Below are 22200 nucleotides of genomic sequence, written 5' to 3'. Positions count from 1 at the left end.
CCACATGGCTTGGAGACTTGTTTTAATGGGTCTGGGAGAAGCGTAGTCTCTGCCCAGCATTTTGGGGAGTTGCATGGGAGTGTTATTGATCTCCGTGTTTGACAGCTCTTACTGGCGATGTAAATACAGTGTGGCAGTTACTTAAATTACTTCTGGCTTCTCCTTTTTAGGAATATTTTGGTGGACAAGCCTAATGATCAGTCCTCGAGATGGTCTTCTGAAAGCAATTATCCTCCCCAGGTAAGCACCCGAATCTCTGCTCCTGTTCAGCTGTCTTGTGCAACTTCAGGTACAATGGATTTTTTATTTTAAATACAGTCTGCTACTACTTATACTGGATGCCTTTGTAAGTTACCTTCTCTCACTTCAGTACATGTTGTTGGTACGTTAGGTATTTACGTTTCCAGCAATCTCTTCACGATCTTTCAAGGAAAGATTTTTGCAGGGGAAGAGTTTCACGTTTCATCCTTGAAAATCACAGTCGCACTGGAAATAATCTAACCTTACGGTTAGATTAAGCTGCTAATGAGGCGTGCAGGTCCCCCTTTGTTCGTGCTATTGGAGACTGCTGTAGGCTGCTGGCCTTGAATCCTGGATCTAAGGAGCTTGTATTTGTTTCCCCTAATAGCACACTTAGAAATGTAGCCTCTGTTAAAAAGAGCCATGAATGTCACCTCTGCTGATGGTTAATTGGTGATTATTAAAATAGAATCTGTATTGATTTTTAGCTTCTAATTTGCCTTCTCATTATAATTACATTGTTAGATTATCCAGAAAAATATACTTACCCTTTCACTTAATTTTTTTCCCCCCAGTAAATGTGTTACCCTTCTCGTTATGCCAGATCTATGCCTTATCGCTCTGGTCCTGTTTGCTTAGCTTCTCCTATGTTATGCTGGGTGTTTTGAGTTCTTTTGTTGAAGTACTGATGCACAGCAGAATGTGTTGGGGGGGGTATCTCTCACACAGAGTTCCTGTGCACAGAAAATAAGCATGTTTAATTCAAGTATTCTTCGTGAGTTTAGCCTTGGGAATTTTCCTCTAGGTAAATCTTGGTTTGCTGTGAAGGTGTGTTAAAAATCTGTACTCTTCACTGGCGGCTGCAGATCACAGCGGGGTCATCCCATCCAGTTGAAAGGCTTTTATCCTAATTTTCATGATAGTTTTCTATACTGCTGTCTGTGAAAGTGAGGGTTTTTTAATATGGGAAGAGAACTATCTTGTCTATACTGTTGGCATGTTTCATAAACCCGCTTGTCAAGGCTGATAATTTTTCACATGCTTTGATCCCCTTGATGCCTGTGTGCATCTACTGCTCTTTTAATTTGATTTTTTTAAATGTAAATATTTTGTTAAACAGCAAGGGAGTTTAAAACTGCTTCAAGCTATGGATTAATCTGTCTAGGAACTATTGATTGCAGGGTAATGGGTTTTGAGCATGTGTTGCATCTCAGTGTGCCATCCTTTTTGTTGTTGTGCAGAAAACGTGTAGTTTCTTAGGGTTCTTCCGTCTGTTCACAAGGCAAGGTTGGCTGTGGTGTAGCTTTAGACTGACCCAAGGTGCTCATAGGTCTGCCTTTTGTTTTCTTGAGGGATCCTAAATGTTTTGTTCTGTTCTTAAACTGATTCTGGACCAGAAATTCATCTCTTGCGGCTGGATGCTTTTAACATATTCCCATCCTATGCTTAAAGCTGCCAAGCAGTGATCCAGGTTGTATCAAACAAGTAGATTAAGCGAGGAATAATCGGAATCACTTAAATACAAACTGCATAAACTTGTTCAAGAGAGATCTTCCTGCAAGTTTGTTCATTGAATATGGCATGAGTGAAGATGCTATCGCAGATCTACTGAATCCAGCCCTGCAGAGCTGGGCGCCGCCCTGCACGCTAAGCAAGTAATGCAAACCAAGCTTTTGATTGAAGAGTTACAAATTAAATGTGTGTATAGAGGGTATCCAGATAGTGGCAATTGAGATAAGACAGTGTCCAAGTTGTGTTCTGTGTTCTTTAAAGACAAAAACAACAAAAAACCCGGCTGCCTAAGAGGAAAAGATGGTCCTGCTGGATTCCTCTTATTTGGATCTCTGTATCCAGCAGCGAGAATATAAAAAGCTGCTTAGTTGTCCGTTTATTTATTTGCAGTATCTCCTAATATGTATTTTAGTGAATTCTCATGCTTCTCACCTGAGCGTTTAATTACTTGTTTAACGCAAATTTGCCAGTGTAACTTACCTGTTGTAAAAACAGCTGGGAAGAGGGAACAGGGAATTGAAATTCGCAGAAGCCTTCGTCCAAAGAAGGCAGTTTCTGCTGTTCCTGTGCATACGGAGAAACTGTTCCAAGTTATGTTGTCTCATATGTGACCAAAGAACTTCACATTCGGTAAGATTTTGCTCATCTTCAGATTTTGCACCTCTGAACAGTGAAATCCTAAGTTTGTCACCTCTGAACCGTGGTGATTGCCACACTTTAATGCAGGTAAAACTTTTATGCAAGCTTTCTGCTTCCTCGTTTTCACAAAAGCTCTAAAGGCAGAATCTCAGCGTGGGAAAACCTCAGCTGAAATAATAATTGACTGAATTATAGTCGTGGTGGGGAGAGAGGCTGGGGTGAGATTAATCGCTTTACGTTAGCAAATGGGTATTTCAGATTCCAGCAATAATATGCACACGCACATTATTTTTAATCCCCAAGATAAACACAGAGCATCCTATGGAAAATGAAGCTGCGAAGCGTTTTATGGCTTTTGTGTTGGCACCGCTTCGTTTCAAAATTGGTCGCTTTTACAGTGACGCACTTGTTACAGCGCGTGGGCGGCCGTAATAGTCTGGGACAGGAAGTGCACAAAAACTCAGTGCCATAAAGCTTGCCTTGTCTCAAACTTCGTTAGCTGAAGCTAAGGCTGGGACTCGGCGTGAGGACTAATGCCATTCAAGCTCGCTGGCACATGCTGTGAGATATTTTAATACGCTGCAGCCCCAATCGCTGGCATCTGTCTCCTCCGTGTGCCTCACCTTAACGTGGGGGTTTACTAACTCACTGCCCAAGTGATGTTCTGTGCTGCCTGAGAGGTGAAAATCACTCCCTAGTATTAAGTGGTCCCCTTTCTTTGTTGACTGAAGCAATAACACCTCTAGGCACCTTGCTTTGGGAGCATTCCCCTTGCTAAGGTAAGCACGAGTCTGTAAAGCTCCGAGTTAGTCCAGTGGCTCAGGGAAAGATCTGTGCTTTGCAGCAAGCGCGGTAAAGCCCATACTAAAACTTCCTGAAAAGGGAAAAGAAAATGAAAGTGGAAGTCTGGATATTTGAAGTACTGCCCCGTGGCTATATTTAGTAAAACGTCTGCCTAGCTTGTGGGTATGGTAGAGTTAAATCATTCCTGAGGCCATGAAAGCCACGAGTTATGAATGAGTGCCAGTGGAAGGAAGCATGACAGCTGTTTTTCTGTTTATTAAACTAGATATCTGTCTTCAGCCTTGAAATAGAATGACCCAGAAATTACATATTCAATAACAAACCTGTTATGTAGTAACCTATTCGGGCAGAAGAGGGCTGGTAGTTCTATTTTTGAAGGGGTTCTTACATGGGAAGTGTGAAGCAGCAAGGCTGGTAATGCTGAAGAGCACGGCCCTGCCATCCGTGTGCGTCCCGACGGCTGCAGCCGTGGTCTAACTGGGAGGCTGCGTGCAGGAGAACCTCTAATTACCCATAGCGGCTTGATTAATAACGTGCAGAACAAAAGGGTAGGCTTTTTGTTTTAAAAGACAGAAGCCTAATTGCAAAAACATTGGGTAGGTTTGCCTAGTGGCTGCTGACAGCCCCTGCCGAGGATCTGGGTTATTTTCTGCTTTTATTTTCACACGCAAAACAAATGTCATTGCTCCCTAATTTAAAAAAAAAAAAAAAAAAGTTTGCAGCGCGGCACTGCAAAGGTTGATGAGCAGAAAACGTTAAAGAGAAATAAGTTAATATAATGTGATGCGTGTCTAATTGCCCAGGCAGCTTGCACAGTACGGTTTGGAATCCGGTCGAGCTTATTTGATTCGGAGATGGAAAACTGAAACCAATTGTTCGGGGAGAGCCGCTAACATCCTACACATGCTGTAACAGCGCAGAATTTGTATCTGAGAAGAACAATTTTCCCCTCTCGATTTCCATCCTGCTGTGTAGATCATATCAGGAACTAATTTAAAATCCATTAATAAAATTTACACTCGGTTGTGTGATGCAGAAGCGTGCATATGGTTGTCATCAAATGGTAGCGCAGACCAGAGCTTCGGGAAAGCTTGGAATTCGTTGCAGCTCCCAGTGCCACGGGGCTGGATTCACTTTTCTGGGTGCCTGTAAGCGGCTGCCGAGGTGCTGAAGCGCCGTACGTGACTCGCCGTGCTCTGCTCTTTGTGCATCTCCGCTAGCAAATGTGTTTAATCACCGAGCAGAAGTCTTGCTCTTCTGATGCTTTGTAGCATCTTGTTTGCAAGGGCGGTAATTTGAGGCTCGACAATTAGGCTGAGGTTTTTGTGCAGTTGCTCCAATTAATGTCAGTGCGCCGTGCCTCTAATGAACAAACACTTGAGCTTCCAATTTGGATTTCTGGAATACTTCCTGAATACTCGGGTGTTAAATGCACTGACGTTGCTTAGAGCAGCAGGACTGGAAAGTGTTATATAACTCAGAGGTTACGAGGTTAAGTCTGTGAGGTTTCAGACAAATATATATAACTTGTTCTCCCCAGGCTTAATAAATAATTTGAACTTAGGTGCTCTTCTGTCGCATCTCTCAAAGCTAGAGAGGATAGTCTGTCGCGTCTGAAATCCTGGTAACAGTCCAAAACGTCCCTGCAGCCAGCTGTTTGCAGCACTCGAGGCAATACTTATCATTTTTGGACATCTGTGAGATGTGCAGCCTGTAACCATAGTGGCGTGTGCGTATATATACATACATTAAACCGTGCACGTGTTGATGTATTTTTATATATGTTGTATAGGCATACAGGTGTATACACCCCCTTATCTATTAAACTACAAAAAGCATAGATAGGTTCAGGTATCAGGCCACAGGCTTTGAAGCAAACCTGCTTTTTGGTTCCCTATCAGTGAGATAAATTCACAAAGAGCTTGTCTTGAGCCTCTGTGCCTGTTCCTAATGCCCGCGTGACTCAGCAGCGCTGCGATGCGTGGGAGCCCGGGGACGGCTGCAGAGTTTCCCCCCTCCGTCCGTAGGCTCGAGAACTAATTGCTGGCCACGGGGAGTAATTGCCGTGCCCTGCTCCGTTTCAGACGTGCATGCCAAGGCAGAGGATTTAACTGCAGCCCTGGAGTTCTCTCCCTTAATGTAGGGTAAGAATCGAATAACGCAGGATGAAGAGCGTGCCAAGCTTCTGCAGGGTGGCTGAGAAAGTCTGTCTCCGCGACCCAGGCGTGAGGGCTGCGACTCCAACGAGATTAAAGCACTGCAGTCGCTGCTGTTGGTAGTGCTGGCGTCACTTCTTCATCGCTGGGAGAAAGCTGCAGGGAGGGTACGGCGGTGGAGGAGGAGTTCATAGATGTCGGGGCGTACTGGCTGTTCCGCACAGGAATTTTGGCAGTGGGCTGTGCCATGGATCTGGTGTTGCCCTCTTCCAGGATTATCCTCTTGCTCATCCCTTCCTTTTCTCTATTTCAGCAGTTTTCTATATAGAATATATATATATATATATATTTTAAGAAGTTTGGCAATTACTTTGAGATGGAAGCATGGCTTAACTGCTAGTTAAACCGACTTTGGGTCCTGACGTTTGGATGGGTGGCACGATGCTAAAAAGTGTTCATAGAACTACTTAAAATATCTGGAAGAGCACCGAAACATTATTCCGTTACGTCCTCGCACTGCTGATACTGGCTTATTTTCTTCAATCTGAAAAAAAATGAATTGCTGCAAAGATCCTTGGCAGCAATTCCTCCGTATTCTAAATAGGTACCGGTCTTGTCTGCATTATTTGGGGTAAATGCTGTTTGGGGGAGTATTTTTCCTAAGCTAAGCTCTTTGAGGACCAGTCCTCAAGGTTCCACATTTATCCTGATGCTCTCAAACATTATCAGTACTGCTCCTTGGGTTCAGAATTGCTTGCTTTATAGGGCTGTGGCAGAAGGACCAAGAAGTAGATAGCGGGTAAAGTTTCTTCTGTTGCTCACCCCAAAGATGCACTTGTGGGGTAAGCTTGCCCCACCGATGGAGCTGCTCAGCACAAGCAGAGTGGGGCAGCGATGCTGGTATCTCCTGAGGACCTACAGAAGCATGCAGATAACTGCTAAATGCTGATGAAAGACCCGAAATACCGTATCACGCTGCTTTGGCAGTGCCCCTTTTCGGAGGCAGGGGCCACCAGGAGTGCCTGCAGTGGGAGGTGTTCCACAGCGCCTTAGCTGTCTGCTGGGAACGTAGCCTCGATCATAAGGTTTTGTAACAAAATCAAGGGCGATGAGTAATTGGGATTCTGCGCTTCGTCTCGTTTCTCTGCTGCGTGCTGCTTATTTCTGAGAAATTAGGGAAGACAATTAACCACCTTGTTTTTAGGTATGAACTTCAGTGTATCCTGCAAAGCAGGATGTCTCCAGGCTCCCTCAAGACCTGCTTTGTAGGGGAAGGTTAAATAAACTTGGTGCTCGATGGTCCCTGATGGATGGTGCGAAAGCTTCTCTGCGTATGGTTTTCAAGTGGAATAGATCTTTTCCTCCGGCAGTGCTGGGGAAGCTGGCAGCTGGGACCTGAAAATAAATTATTTGACTTTGCTTTGTGTGCTGTAGGGGGACATCTGAGTAAAGGGGAGCAAATGTTCAAAGCGAGAACATTTACATCATTATATGTGTAAAGCCCTTTATTGTCAGCGAAGTGGTTGGGTTTTATTTGGGATGGTTATTAAGCAGTTGGCTCCTGCGTTAGCCACAAATCAAACTTAGTCTGTGTTCAGTGGTTAAATAGTCTCTTCTAGAGAGGAAAAGTAATTTGATGTTCTCTTAGCATGTGGAACATGCTGTATTTATCTAATTGTGCATTCAGTTTAGGTTTCCTTTCAGGCTGGAGTGGGCGTTTGAATCATCGTCCTCCTTAGCTTGATCCTATTTGCCAGATTTCAGGAAGTCTTGCATCCAACTTGAAGGAATGTATGTAAGCCTTGAATAGCAATGCTAGGAATAGGCACTTCAACCCAATCTTTTTCCTGGATAGGTTTTTAAAAACTAATATTCCTAAAAAGCCTTTGGTTAGTTCCAAGAACTAGGGAGAAAATATGATAATGGGGGGGGGGGGGGGCGGGGGAATCATCTTAATTTTCATTTTTTCTGGCTTTATAACTGAATATTTGAAGGCTGCGTTGCTTCTCCCTTGGTGTGTTGTGCAGCCTTGGCTTTAATATTGAAATTCACTGTTCTCTCTTCCACAGTATTTGATTCTGAAACTTGAAAGACCTGCCATAGTCCAGAGCATCACGTTTGGCAAGTACGAGAAAACACATGTCTGCAACTTAAAGAAGTTCAAAGTCTTTGGTGGGATGAATGAGGAAAACATGACAGATCTCTTATCCAGGTAAGACGTGATTTCGTCGGCTGAGGTAATCAGAAAGGCTGGACCAAAAAGCTCTTCCCCTTCACTCCCGAGCAGACAGTGTAACAGAGCTGTTGTTGTGATCCTACAATTAGCTGCCCCTGTGCTTGTGGTCAGGTCAGTGAGCAACAATCCCAATGCTCGCTCCAGGGAGCCTTCCTTATCCTGCCCTAACCACAGAGGATTTGTGGAGAGTGAACTCCTGGAGGTCTCAAAGAGCTGAGAGCAAGGTTCAACTTTGCTGTGTTTGCGGTTCCTTTCTTCCTTGTGCCTGAGGCGCAGTAGAAATGATTCCCCAGGTGTGGGTAACTTCAAGAAGCTTTTAAAAGCACAGGTAACCTGCCTATGTTAAGAACCTCCTTGCAGCTGTAAAGCTCTGGCTGGTCAGCTGCTCTGTCTTGCTTCAAATGGGTAAATAAATCAGATAAGAAAATAGAAAACCTTTGTTTTCCTTTTTTTTTTTGTAGTTTGGTCCAGTAGTTGTACTGGTAGGGAGTAATGAAGGAGCCTTTTGGCTATTCGAGGCTGATCGTGAGCTTCTGAGTAGTTGCTAACATAAATTTTCAAGGGCCTTTTAAGGGGCTTTCTGTTTCAGAAAGGGAAATGATACTTAAATATCTAGGAGTACAAGAGCAACGAGGAGCAAGAACTAGTTTTGGAGGCCTACAGAAGGAAGCTCCACCTCTGGGGAACGTACTGGGGTACATGATCTTTACGCAGTTAGAACAGCCAGGGGGGAAACATGGGATGTTCTTTGTTGCAGGTATTCTTCAAAGCCGTATAGAGACTAGCCACAGCCTTCCCAGTCCCTTCCCTCTCTTTAGGTAGACCAGTCTTGCAGCCTCACTTTATTGCTGCTCGAACTTTGGGGGAAGAGATTTTAGTGACATAGTAATTACCGATAGATAATGTCACAAGTTCAATAAAAATCCTTGTTTTGGGACCTGCTGCTGCATCTTCAGTAGAAATGGACCTAGGATTTTTGATAAGCTATAGCGAATATTTGATACTTTAAAAAATGTTGCTCATAAATGGATCACAAAGTGCTTTGGCAGTGTGATAAGTCTGCCTCCATCCTACCCAGGGAAGCGTGATTCAGATTGCTTGCTGAAGTCGCAGGGACGCTAGCACAGACCAGCAGCATTGATCTGATGTCAGTTCCCCCTGAAGCCACTAGCCAGTGCTGCCTCCCAGGGAGATAAGATGGTGGATAGCAGTCCAGGCGTTGGTCCAGCATGGGTACTGATGATTTATAGTAATATGAAACAAGCATCGCATTTCAGGCATGACCTAGATTGCATTTATTAGCTAGTCCTAAAATACAAGGTAAGATTTAGTAACCTTATTTATTTTTTCCCACAGTGGCTTAAAGAATGATTATAACAAAGAAACATTCACCTTGAAGCATAAAATTGATGAACAGATGTTCCCCTGTCGATTCATTAAGATAGGTAAATGCATTTTTTCGGCATTCTGAGTAGAAAATAATCTTTTCTTATACTTGTGCCAGTCTTGGCACTTGTGACTTCATTGTACTCAGGCAAAGTATCCAAAATAGCTGTTCCATTTCATGATCTCTTAGGTTGGTTAGATTGGAACACAGTGAAGTCCTGTTACTAAAATAATAGCTTCGTAATAGAAATCCTAGGGACTGAAAGCAAAATACTGTACTTCTCAGAAACGCAGTTGTTGAGCCAACTAATTACTGGAGAAGCTGCTTGCTGTCCTACTATAACTTGCTATATAGAACTTTAAAAAAGAATCATTAAGTTAAATACTAGTAAAAGTTTCCAGCATTGATAACCTTGGAGTTTGAAGAAGTTTCTTCTTTTTTCCACCAAACACGCTTGCAACAAAAAGCAATAGCGGAAGCCTTTCCTTTTGCCTTCTTGCTGCTCTAATCATGAAGTCCCACTTCTGGCTAAAGATGCTGTCCAGGAGCAAGGAAGAATTATGCTCCGTGATGTCCACCAGTGTAGTTTCTCTGGTGGAGCATGCTAGAAGGGGTACTAATTACTAATTCCTGTGACTTGTGATGGGAGCTGGGGTGGCTGCTCTTTTCTTGCTTTGCGTGGGCCAGAGAGAGTGTCTTACACTTGCCGTTATTGATGCTGGTTGGGCTTAATCCAGTAGTTTAGAGCCTTTCATCTCTACATAGCTGAGTAGATTTATCTTCCCCTTCCTACCTGCTGAGACAGTAAAAGAATTAGTTTTTACGCTGTTTAATTCTTTTTTTTTTTTTTAGAAAAAAGAGCAAGTAGAGCAAGTAGATAGTTGCTGAAAAATCAAAGGAGATCCTGTTGACTTAGAGGAATTTAGGAGCATTTTGAAGAATTGGGTAATTCCTTTGCCAAGATTTGGATGACCGTGGCTGTGTAGAGGCTCTTCGTGGAAGTTTCAGTTTAGGAATCAAGTAATCGTTTGTGTGCCATAAACCATGATGTTTCCCATGTTTAGGCAAGTGGAGAAGTTAGTTGTTTTTTTTTTTTTTTTTTTTTTTTTTTTTTTTTTTTTTTTTGCCACTTCTTTTGGAAGCATCTGTAACACTTAGCTTGAGGAATCCTGAAGTGGAGGAAAGGAATAGTTTAAGGCTGAGGTCATGAAAGTTAAATCGATTTTTAATGTATTCTGAAGCTTTCTGTGTTAGCTTTCTGGGGGCATGTTTTTTTTTTTTTAATGGCTAACAAACAACAAATAGTTATTGGAGGGCTAAAGGGTTGAACGGAAAGATTCCTAGCTACTGCTCTGGATGCGTAAGTTGTATTCCTGCAGAATGTGTTGCAGATATGTTCGGATGTTACAAAGCGTAGCATGAAGTTGGAAGTTGTTAGGAAAGTGAAATGTTGATTAATTTTACCAGCATTTTTTCTCTGACATGACGCGAGTGGGTATTAAATTACATGGCTCGTTTTGTTGGGATGGGTTCCTTACTTAAGGAACATAAAATTAAGTATTCTTTTGTGACAAATATGTATATATTTGTCAGTTGCTCACCAGTTATGGTTTGAGTTTTCCTTTTTAGCTCTATCTACTGCCTCTCATTTCTTGAAGCTATTTTCTGCGAAGGAAATTCCTGTGCTAGGAGAAAAATTAAAATGCTTTTTTGACCAAAGCCTATTAATTTCTAGTTGGTTCCTAGCGTCATTTTGTTTATAAAGTTGCGAGTGTTTTTCTACTGTGAAACAACTGTAAAACGATGTTATGAAATTCTGTTATTTTTCAGATTCGCAGCGTGAAGATGTTTTCAGTTTGTTAAAATTTCCAAGCTGCTAGCCAAAGTAACTCAAAATTTGAAATACCGTGCTGTGTTCCTTGTAATGCTGCCAGTAAGCACGAGGCCAAAATCTGCCCTTTTGGACTCGGAGAGGCTGACACCACACCAGTTACTGTTATCAGCGAAGCTTGCCTGTTTGGAGGAGGCATTGTTTAGTTCGGCAGCTGCTTGCATAAGGCATTTTCTTTATAATTTTGCAGATAAACAGATCTGTACGCTGCTGTTAGCAGCACAACAGGGAGGATAATATATTTTTTGGGGGGGGGGGGGAAACAGGAGGAATATGACGGGTAGATCTGTGAGAGGTGGGGGGAAAAACTTCCTAAAACTTCCATTGCCCACGTGATGTTTGGCTGGTAGGAAGCAGAAGAAGTAAGTTACTTCTCTCACCCTCTGTCAAGACGAGGCTTGCACTTCTTGCAGTTTAATTAGTTCAACCTCAGTTCCTCAGCACTGAAATGCCCAGTTGTACAGGCTGCTGACCTACTTGACAAGTAATTTTTGCGTTTCATGTAGCACCTCGTTACAGAGCTTGGGAGGGGAAAAGATGTTTATCTGGACAAAATAGTGAAGAACAATTTTATATGGCTGCGCGCTTTGTTTCTGGCTGTTTGCTTTTGTGGTCCCTCCAAGCAGAGGTTTTTATATTGTGTCACTGAAAGCAGAAGGTGTTGTGAAGAGTGATTGCCATGAAGGAGTCTGAAGAAATACTGAGTGCAATTCTCATGCCAGTTTGTTACTAGCATGGGAATTACTAACTCTGCTTCAAGGTTTTTGAGCTTTTTTGTATTAAAAAAAAGCAATACTCCTTTATGGATGTTTCCAATATTAGTTGGATTAGTTGGATTGTACCTGCATTTTTCCAGACATGCATTGTGTGACTACCGCTTGTAGATGAGGAGCACAGAAATTAGCTTGAGAGGTGTGCTTGAAATAATTGTACTGTTCAGTGCCTCTGCTGTTTTCTGTAGTATACAGGGTTGCAGTCCTTGCCTAGGCATAGCTTGCAATTATTGAGAAATATCCCCCTAAAATCAGTCTTGTGTGGGTGAAAAAAAAAAACACGAACACAACACTGTATAAGTGACCTAAATACCTTTTGCTTCTGTTAAAGGGCTATTGATTTTTTTTTATTATTTTTCCTCTCTGCTGGGCACCTCACACCGTGCGGTGACAGTTCAGCTGGGCTGAACAGTCATTTGCATTTTAGGACGGATGCAGCAAAAAAAACCAAGCTGAGGTCGCTTTTTGGTTAAAAAATGGAGAAATACTGGAGCGGTAGGTTTCAGATTCGACACTTTTAATGGGAGCATCTTTCTCCCTTAAGGGTGTGTGTCTGTGGAGGAAAAAAAAGCAATATAGCAAAGAGTGTGTAGAATAAGGTATGGCCCCTACAACTGTGTTGTGGGTTAGGGTTTCCACTATTTTTTTTGGAGGGGGACAAATAAAGAAACGGCCACTGGGGGACATGAGCAGAGGAATGGAGTTGCACCCATGAAGGCATATTCCAGCATCTTAGGCTACTTTTACCTCTGTACCACAGAAATCGTTACGTAAAAATCACTATTTCTGAGGAATTGTTGATTATTCAAGCTGGTAGAAGTTGGCATAAGTTCTCTGAATTTATACCAGAGGCTCTGCTGGAAGGAAATCGAGGTGGACACCTCTGCTTTATTTTATTTTTTTTTTCCTGGAAAGAGGTGGTAAAGTGGTAAAGCTTGATTTTTTTTTTTTTGAATTTTTTTCCCACCCAGTAAAGTCAACACCACGACATCGGCCTCAGGTTCACCGTCAGGAAATCGATGGCCTCAGCCCATTTGAGGTGGTCTGTGGTTTGGTTCGGTGTTTGAGTGCAAGGAGCTGATGAACTGATTAGGATTCTTTATGGCTGAATGAGCACCAGATTTGACTTCAGTTTGGTCTGTGCGTTCCGGTCTGAGGACAGAAAAAAGGGGTTGCCCACACTCGTGGTATTTTGTCGGTCTGTTATCCTAATAGGTGGGATGCCCTGGGTTGTCCATGAGCTCTAGTGTTTGGCAGTTTGCTGTCCTCCCAAGGAATGCTAGGAAAGGTTTGTGCAGTTGCTGCTGATGCCTTTTTGTGTCTCTGTGCAAGGATTGTAGCATTTTTTCGTACAAAACATGCATCAGTTATTGCATCAGTTCCCCTATCTCTCTGGTAACAACTTTAAACTGATGCATTTGGAGGTAAAAGTAGTAAGATTTTATGATATTGAGATAAAATACCTTGCTTAGCTTTGTCCCATGGAAGACAGGCTTGGTTTTCTCTACCAGTTCTCTTTCTCGGTTGGTTTTCTCTACCAGTTCCTGTCTCCACCGAGATGAACCTACTAGGGGCTGCTCTGAGAGCATCTCACCTGGAAGGCTGAAGGATCAAGTAGAAAGGAATTATCTGGGATGATCTGAGAGCCGTTAACATACGAAGTACCTACGTACTGATTTTAAAACCAGTTAAGAATCGCATATTCGGAGTCTGTTTAGATCTTTTCTGAAAATCTGTTCTCCTGATGACTGTTCCTAGAAGTCGTCACAAGTCCCTAGCAAGAGGTTCGTAGAAACGCCCTTTAAAATTTAGGGTATCGTGCGTTTGAGCAATATGCCTTGTGCCCAAACACGTTGCGGCAAATAAGGGATGTAGCTTGGGGAAGTGTAAATGCTTCTGAACCTTTAACAGGAACAACTTTAAGACAACTTTTGGCTTTGATTTCCTCAGGGGGTGGGTCAGAAAACCCCTAGTTGAACAAGTCAGCAGTCTCAATGGTGTTTCGTGGCGGTTTGAGGGGTAGCTAGCAGTTTCACCGTGGGAAGAACAGCTTCTCTGGAAGGGAGGAAGTAGTGGACTCCACATTGCTGCTGGTTACTACTCATTCATCTCCAATGCTATCTTTTCCTGTTTATCAGTTATGGTCAAATAGAGAGGAAACAAAAGTGTTCGAGAGAAGCCACTTGATTTCACTGCAGTTTTAAGGAGCGAGCGCTCATGTAAAAGCAGTGCGGGGGCTGCAATTGCTCTGAGAAGCAGAACAAACTCTTAATCTGCAGGCTAATCGATAAATCGATGCAAGACCATGGATGTTACCACAGAGAGGCCTTAAGTGAGAGGCTGTGGTGTGTTTCACAGGTCACTTAGTGTTTTAAATGTTTGTTCCCATACCCAGATGAAACAGGATTAGCCAAAAAGCTGCACATGTTTGAGAGTTTAAAAAAAATAAATAAATAAAAATTAGATACAGTTTTTAAATTGGAGACTGACAGTTTTCCCTCCTTCCCTCCTCCACATCTTGCAGACGTTCCTAATTTTGTAAAATTTTAAATACCCAAGCTTCTTGTCTTCGCCATTAGGAAAAATAATTGTTGCTGACAAATGTGAAAATAAATGTACTGCGAGGAGCAAATACTGTCTCTGGTATGCTCGTGATTCCCATCCATGTCAAAGCTTGTTGCCTCTCAGAGCTGTTTTAAATGATAGTATTTTTGCTCTTTTGCTTAAAGCGAGCTTCTGCTTTGCCATGATCTGCTGTGTTAATGTTGCTTAGTACAGGTTGCTTTAAATGACAGCTTTACCGTGATGCGTGGTGATTTTTTTCCTAAGCTTTCTTAAACCTAAACTTACGTAAAATCATAAGTACTGAATCTTATTTAACCTTCAAAAGCTTTCTGTTGAAATAGTACCGTGTATAGCCTGATAAGACTAACGCAATGCTTGTTTGATGTTGATGCCTCCTTTTTCTCCTTTTCCTTTCTCCTCCAGTTCCACTCTTATCCTGGGGACCTAGCTTCAATTTTAGTATCTGGTATGTTGAACTTAATGGCATTGATGATCCAGATGTGGTCCAGCCGTGCCTCAACTGGTACAGCAAGGTAGGCCCTGCATTTTAGGTGCCTGTTCGCTTGAGGATTTGTCGTCTCAGAATCTTGTGAAACTTCTCGGACTGGAATTATGTGACCTTTTCATTCCTTGAATATCTGCTATTGAAACAACAAACACGCGTAGTTAAAACTCAAACCTCATAGCTGGCTTGGACTCTGAGCCTGTAGGTTCTGTAAAAGAAACAAACAAAAACCTGCTAGGTAGACGTTGCAAGGAAAACTCGAAGGAACATTGAGTCAAAAGGGGACAACGTTATTAAAATAATTTGTCGTGGAAGGGAAATAAATATTAAAGATCCCATTTCTCCCTCTTGTTGCCTTTTAAATAGTCAGTCTATTACCATACTAGTCCTTCTACAGAGCTGTGTATGCAAGTCTAGAGGCTTCTGGTTTATATATGCAGCTTTTGTGCAACAGGGGGTGAGGTTGTTTAAAGAAAACCCACTTCAGCGTCTTAACCTGTTGCAGATCTTTGCACATCTGATCTTTACCTCTTACTGTCTTTTTCTTGAAAATCCTGAAACGGAGGGGAGCTGACGCCGCTGGACTGAGATGAGATGATTTATGCCATTTGTCACTTTGATGGATAGCGAGTTTAAAGGGCTCTAAACGTTATTTGTATAAGCTGTATTTAATTGAGCACAGCAGACGCCTGTTCTGTGGGCGGGAAGCGCACTCTCACAATGAGAAATCAGTTTGGTGCTGTTTTTTTAATGCCTAGATCTTCTGGAACAATTCATGCAAGTCATGTGGTGCGTTACAGAGGAGACATCATTCCCTTTTGAATACGACTGAGTGGTGGAGCAGTGTCTCTCTGCTTCCAGAATGAAAAAGTCAAAAAGGGGATAGACTGATGGTGGCTGTGGTGCTGCTGACTGTATCAGAGCTGTTAGCATGGCCCCAAGGTTCTTTACCCCGCTATCTGGCTCATAAATCTTTGTACCAACATCACAAGTGACTTCGTGGAGGATTTAAAAGCAGCACTAACAGTCACAATAGCAGCTGTCAATAGCAGCTTTAATCGTAACATGACATCGTGGTCATTAGCCTGCTATTACTCGTGTCCAGTTCCAAAAAGCCCAGCTGACAGAAGCTGCTGATGGTTTTCTGTGCTGCTGCTTCCCGATGGTGGTGTCTCCAGCATTTTTGACTAGCTGCTGCAACTAGGAAGCTATGGTTTTTTTTTACTTTTTTTTCTTTTCTTTGATGATGATGTCAACATCTGTTTTGTTCTCTCACCCCATGGAATCGACACATTTCACGGTCAGCGTGTCTGCAGTGACAGCTTCTTCGAGGGGGTGCCAGCATTGTTCTTCTAAAGCTCCGAGCCCTAAAGCAGCGAGGCAGGGACTTAGTCATGACTGTCTGGATGAGTTGCCAAGCTTTGGGTGATCAGCGTGTGTCACTGATGGTTTCTTCTCTCACGGTCCTCAGGCCACTGTTGCCAGAGCCGTGTTGGAGGGTGTGTGCTGACCCTTACGTAGGGGAAGGCAGGATTGAGCTCTTTCTTCCGTTCCTTCGAGGTAGTGTGGGTATTACCATGCATGTTCTTGGAAGCCTGAAAAGTTTGGAAATCAAATAATTATTCTCTGTTGTCTGAGACCTTGGACAAGAAGGTTCTACACGAAGTTGCCCATCCTTTTTGCGGTGTGTGCTTCAACCAACAACATATTTCACTCCCCACAGGAATAGGAATTAGGTGCAGGAGATGAGGACTGCAAAGCAGCAGGCACGCTCCTCAGTTGGCTCCCTGCTCCTGCCTCCTTACAGCCTGGCACAGCTGACAGCCTCCTGAAAGCCTTCCTACTCCGGTTTTACTGAGGAGCGAGCAGACTTTGGCAGTTTAGCGATGACTGTCATTTTTGTTTTTGATAATGAGCATTGAAATATTTTTAATTCTACCTGTGTTTTTGACAGTGTGAATGTCTTAGTCTCATGCTCTCATTAAGATTTTAACCAAAGGAATTATTTACAAATTCAGATCAAAGCCATTCTTTGGTTTGTCATCTCTTTAAAGCTGCATGACAGCATGTAAAAAGGAGCCTTTTACATACTTTTTAGACACCATTTGCGTACAATATTTTTACATTGAGCTTCTGTAGTACTACTGTGATGCCAATCACATGCAGACTTCTACATTACATCAAGTGGCCAGCCTGCGTCCAACAGTCATTTGATGCTTTGGAAGCCAAATCTATCAATCAGGAGAGGCTCAGTGGAAATACACAGTCTCAATTTTGTCTGATGGCTGAACTAGAGGAGCTGAACATGTGGAAGTGGTTATTACTGATGCGCAGCTATCCTTTTGCTCCCTTGGCCCAGCAAAGAATCTAACGTGCTTTTGGCCTTGACTCATTCAAGTGAACATTTGCTTACGATCAGTGTCTTAGGTATCTCTTAGGAGGAAAAAAATCAAGAAACCTTTTTTTTTATTGTTATTTGTGCTGTAAAGCTGTGTTTTAGCTTTACTGTTCCTTTGCCAGTGTCCTGCGTTTTTATTGGTACGTCTGCTTGGCCTTTCTCGTGTGGGCTGAGAACCGATTTTCTAAAAATGCATGGTTCTGGCTATTTGCAGCTGTGAAATACTGATGGGTTAAGAACTAAAAATACAGCTCATGGCTGTGTTCTCTTTAGCTGTTTCAGTTTGAGGTTCTTGCTATAGAGCCATTACTTCAGGAGCACTAATGTGTTTTGAATGTTGGTATTAGTTTTAGGGTTTCCGAAGGATTCTGCTCATTTAAATACAAACTTAACTTTCAGCAGTGGCTTCCGTTTAAGAATAAAATCTTTTATCTGTAGTTTGATCAGTCTTAGAGGTTCTTAAGTTGGATTTGTTTTTGACTGCACTCGACGTGTGTTAAAGATGGAAACTGAGATTTTTTTTAATGCCTTGCAACTTGGGTTTGAAGGGTCTGCATAAAATAAGTGGTTCTGAAGGTCTGAGCTACTTACCATAAAAATCTGTTGCTTATGCATATTGTTGGCAGCTTTGAATATGCAGTGGAGGATTTGGTAGGTTAACTGCACAAGCTGTAGTTCTTAAACAGAATTTACTATTTTCTCCTGTCTCTGTACCTTGATTTTTGATCTAGTGAGGGTTTTTCTAGCCATCCTCATTCCCCCAGTCGAGTGGGAGATGGACAGCTTTGGCTGATCCGTAGCATGAATGCAGGGGCTCTGCTTTAAGGCCTGTGGAACTATTTTGAAGCTAAAATTTTGGCCTCGTGTAAATACTTGCTGTCAGGGATTCGAAACCCTCGCGAGCTTTGTGGCCAGCCATACGTTCTGCTGTTCCACGGCAGGAGCAGCGGTCACCGCGAGTATTTCTATTCCAGTGGTTTTTTTTTGTCTGCTTCTAGAAAAGCTGTGACCTACTTACTCTTCTAAATTATTTTGTTACATAAGAGTCATACAATCAAATTATGTAACGCTGATAGCGAAGGCTTTTTCCTGCTCTGTGTCATGGAGGCCTCAACCAGCAGGACCGGGCGGATCGGGGGGAGATAATGGTTGCTTCAGAGATCCGGGACGCTGGGCAGCCTCCTCTTGTGTGCCTTTTAAGCTGGATGGCATGAAGCTGTATAATTTCTGTGCTGTTGGAAAGCAAATGTCTGCACAGCTTCTAATGCCTTTCATATACCGTTCCTCTGTAAGCTCAGTTCCTCTGTAAGCTCACGCACAATTTATGTGCAGCGTGTAAGAGCCTGTTCTGCCTCCAGACAGGTTCACAGGTAGTCCCCAGCAGTGCCAGTAAAAGGCAAATCTACATGTCTCATAGGTTTTCTTGTGTTCCAGTAGTACCGTGAACAGGAAGCCATTCGCCTTTGCCTAAAGCATTTCCGCCAGCACAACTACACCGAAGCTTTTGAGTCGCTGCAGAAGAAAACCAAGATTGCTCTGGAGCACCCTATGTTGACAGACCTGCATGACAAGCTGGTGTTGAAGGGAGACTTCGATGCTTGTGAAGAACTGATAGAAAAAGCTGTGAATGGTAAGGGAAGCGGAGGCAGTCGGGTATATTAATTAAAAAAAAAAAAGGCATTAAAATGTTACTGCTTTAAATGTTAACGTACACAGCAGTGGGATTGTCTAGTCCATGTTCTATTCATATTTAGCGTGTGGTGTCCTATCCACTTCTGGACTTGTATGTGCATGATGTAGGCTAAAAATGATGGAATCACTTATCTCTGCTACTTTTGAACCTCTCTTTCCCCTTGAAATGGCAACGTGGTGCACTTAATGGGTGAAGATAGGTTCTGCATGCAGGTGGCTGGCAAGCTGAAGGGGGGTATAGCTATCAGAAAAGTGTTCTCAGCAATGATCTGCATCGTGATCTCTAGTCAGGGCTTTCCACCTGCTTGGAATTTCAGCAGAACTTGCATTTGAGAACTCTGTCTATGGGGACAACGCTCCCTGGAGGAGAGTTTAGAAGTCATGGTGAGTGGAAGCAGAGGCTGACTTCGCTTACTGCTTTCATTCTAACTATTAATTCTTTTACTTGGAACCTTTCATCTTAGAAGCACTGCGTGTAAACGGCTTTCAACCCCTAAGATGGGTGAGATTTACTTTCCGTTGATGGAACGGGTTGCACGAATTGAGCTACTGCGGTGAGGTGTCTCCAAAGGCCAGTGCAGCATTTGGATTGCAGCTGGATAAACAGAGGTCCTCGTGCCTGCGGGTGTCGAGCTTTTTGATGACGTGCAATTGCTATTCCTGGGAAATCTGGGCTGGCATGCGAGATCCTTGTGCCTACGGACTTAGGGACTTAGTGCACTAATTTAACGGGTGTCTGGCACCAGAGGTTTGTTGTGTGTGTGTTTTTTTTTTTTTTTTTTTTTTTTTTTTTAATTCTGAGTTAATCAATCATTCCGGAATCTCTCTTGGATAGATGGCAGTATGCCTGCCTGGCTACCTCTGTGCGTTTTGTACCACTGAAGTTGCAAGCGGTTCTTGGGATGTGATAGAAATGATAGCTTTAAAATCAAGGTTTGTCTTCCATGAAAACCACAATCTTTTCGCGAGGAAGCGGTTCAACGGAGCATGGTGTTAAGGAGTTTCTTGCAACAGGTTGTCAAAAACTGCAGCAAGTGGCTTTCTGTGAGTTTTGGCTCAAGGTTTCTCAACTGCAGAAGCAAAACAGCTCAGCTCTGCCCTGTGCTGAGCTCTCTGAGCAGCTGCAAGCATTGAGACTGCGTTCGTCCTCGTCCTTCTGAGTGCTGCTTGCCCTCCTGAGACTACATAGTGTTGTTGGCTGGGAAGGGAGCATAAACAGCTTCCTGCAATGCAGGGACATTTTGCAACCAGCAGTTTTCTCCCGAGTCTAAGGGCACGCTAGGGTTGTAGCAGGAGAAAGCAGCAGGGAGCTGTGGCTGGCTGCTGTTTTGTTAGGCACACGAGCGTCAGGGGCAGCCGATGAGCCCACCGAATTGAGGCAGGATCTGCTGAGAGCCAGAGGGGTGCTATATGCTAACGGGGATGGTTTTGCCAACGCATCAGTCTGCTGCCTTGGCGGCTTAATCTCATCAGTGCCTAGAGGCCGTCCTCTTTCCACTTCATCGCGGGCTGTAGTAGAAACTATTTCTTGAATGGAATTTCACTAGAGATCTAGAATGTGCTGAATAAGGTCCCTCAAAAATTGACTTCTTTTTTTTCCACGGGCACTAATGAATTGAATGTTTGTGGCTTTGTTTTCTGTGCTGTCTGTCAGATGTTAATTTCTTTCACTACCGAACGTGTAGCATACTGCATTTATTCCCTCCAGCAGTTTTCCCCTAGGGCTTGCATGGAGGTGGTGCTTCTGTGTCTCCCTGGTTCGTTGAGAGCGGGGTTGCTGTCTGCAGTGCTCAGCTTTTCCAGGTGTGGAAGTACTGGCGGTAGACATGTCTGGTAGAAGAGTCTGTCTTGTGTTGCACTGGCTGGCAGATGGACGCTTTCTCCTTGTCAGATTTGATGTGAATAATCCTGGTTCCTGTAATCATGTCCCTTTTTGGAGGTTGGAGAGCTCTGCATCTCTTAAGCAACCTAGAGAAATACTGTAGTTTGTTTTGTCAGTCCTTTTTTTGTCCCAGCAAGTACAGAAGCAAGTATTTTTGGTAACAGGCTATGGATAACTTAGTAGGAGAGTCTTCAAGTAGCACGGTTAAGTTTCCTCACTGTTTTTGAGCGACAGAATAATATGCACGGGCATATTTATATTGCTTTCTTTTAATCTAGCACTGGGCTGGCTGAAGTTAAATGTCAGTGTGCATCTCCCATTGCTCTGTTGTTTATCCTTAATGATTTTGCTTGACTTTGAATACATTAACCTTCCTTCCCTCATCCTTTTGCGATTCTTTTTGCTGTCTTCAGCTTTTGTACCCATTTAAAGCTCTATCACCTCCCAGCAAGCACCCTTTGGAGAGAAGTGCTATCTATCCCGAGACACCGAGGCTGCATCCTGTTCATGCTGTAAGCTGACAGAACTTTGCCTAACTGGGTCAATCCAGCCCCTGCTCAGGACAGCGTGTCCCCTGGCACTGGTGCTCGTGCTGCCACGTGGCAAACCAGCTCAGGGAGCTGATCCAGCTAGGATGGGGGAGAGGGGTAGGAAAACCCCTCTGTTTGCCACAAAAAAACCTGAAACTGCCGCTGAAAGAGTTTGTCCCGAGTTGTACCAGATGACTGTAAGTCAGGTAACTGGATGTATTTGGTACCTAACAGCTGGGTCCTTCTTCTTTTTGGTAGGATGGGAATAGATGTTTTCAGTCTTCAGCTCTTTCTCCTACAGCATCGCTGCCATCTGCTCCCTGTGGCCCTCCATGGTTACCTGTCCTTGCTCCGTCCTGCACATCTCTGAAGCTCTTCAGTTTGAAAGAAGCTCGTCTGCACCCAGCGTTTTGCCTTTTTGTTTTTAGCGGCTTCGTTGTGAAATCTCAGGAGCTTGCAGCTGAATCTGGAGGATGTGGGGTGTTCTTATGGCTGAACTCCTCTCCGGTGTGGTGTTCTCTCAAATAAAAGCAGGTTAACTTTAGTCCTGCATATGGCGAGTGCAGTGGAGTTCAAGTGTAGAGTTAATTGAGGTACACAGATCCTTAAATTATCCCTGAAATGGTTCGAAGAGCAAACTGTTCCGTAACAGGCTGGACGTGAATATGTGAACTCCTGACCTCCCGCTGTTCTGAGAGCTCGTAGCCTTAAAGGAACAAACAGCAGTGCCGTGAGGTTGACGGAGGTGCTGCTTGCTCCGTGCAGTCTAAAATCCCGATCGTAGAGGCTGATATTTGCTGTGGTAGGTATTTAAGAAGTGAGAAGTGATGCATCTCTTGCAGGCTATTTCCATAGGCTTAGTCATGTAGAAAAAGTGTAGGTGGTCAAGAATTAGTGCTAGCAGAGCTAAACTCTTGTTCTTTTGCATTGCTAATGATGAACGCTGTCTTCCACCTCACGTCACCAGATGATTTCTTTTGAGAGCTCAGT

General features: G+C 43.4%; 1 protein-coding gene across 1 annotated transcript in view; it reads left to right on the top strand.

The window, feature by feature from the left end:
* The window catches only part of MKLN1 (muskelin 1), a 94319-nt gene that overhangs the window by 13914 nt on the left and 58205 nt on the right, over positions 1–22200 (top strand). Inside the window, exons 2-6 of the mRNA XM_040546282.1 lie at positions 171–240; positions 7421–7563; positions 8944–9032; positions 14627–14736; positions 18544–18736. Coding sequence (XP_040402216.1) covers positions 171–240; positions 7421–7563; positions 8944–9032; positions 14627–14736; positions 18544–18736 — 605 coding nt within the window. The remainder of the gene's footprint in view (positions 1–170; positions 241–7420; positions 7564–8943; positions 9033–14626; positions 14737–18543; positions 18737–22200) is intronic.

The sequence above is a fragment of the Cygnus olor genome, chromosome 1 (genome assembly GCF_009769625.2).
Source record: "Cygnus olor isolate bCygOlo1 chromosome 1, bCygOlo1.pri.v2, whole genome shotgun sequence".
NCBI classification, from domain to species: Eukaryota; Metazoa; Chordata; class Aves; order Anseriformes; family Anatidae; genus Cygnus; species Cygnus olor.
Note: the sequence above shows the minus strand (reverse complement) of the source record. Positions and strands in the feature narration are given on the sequence as shown.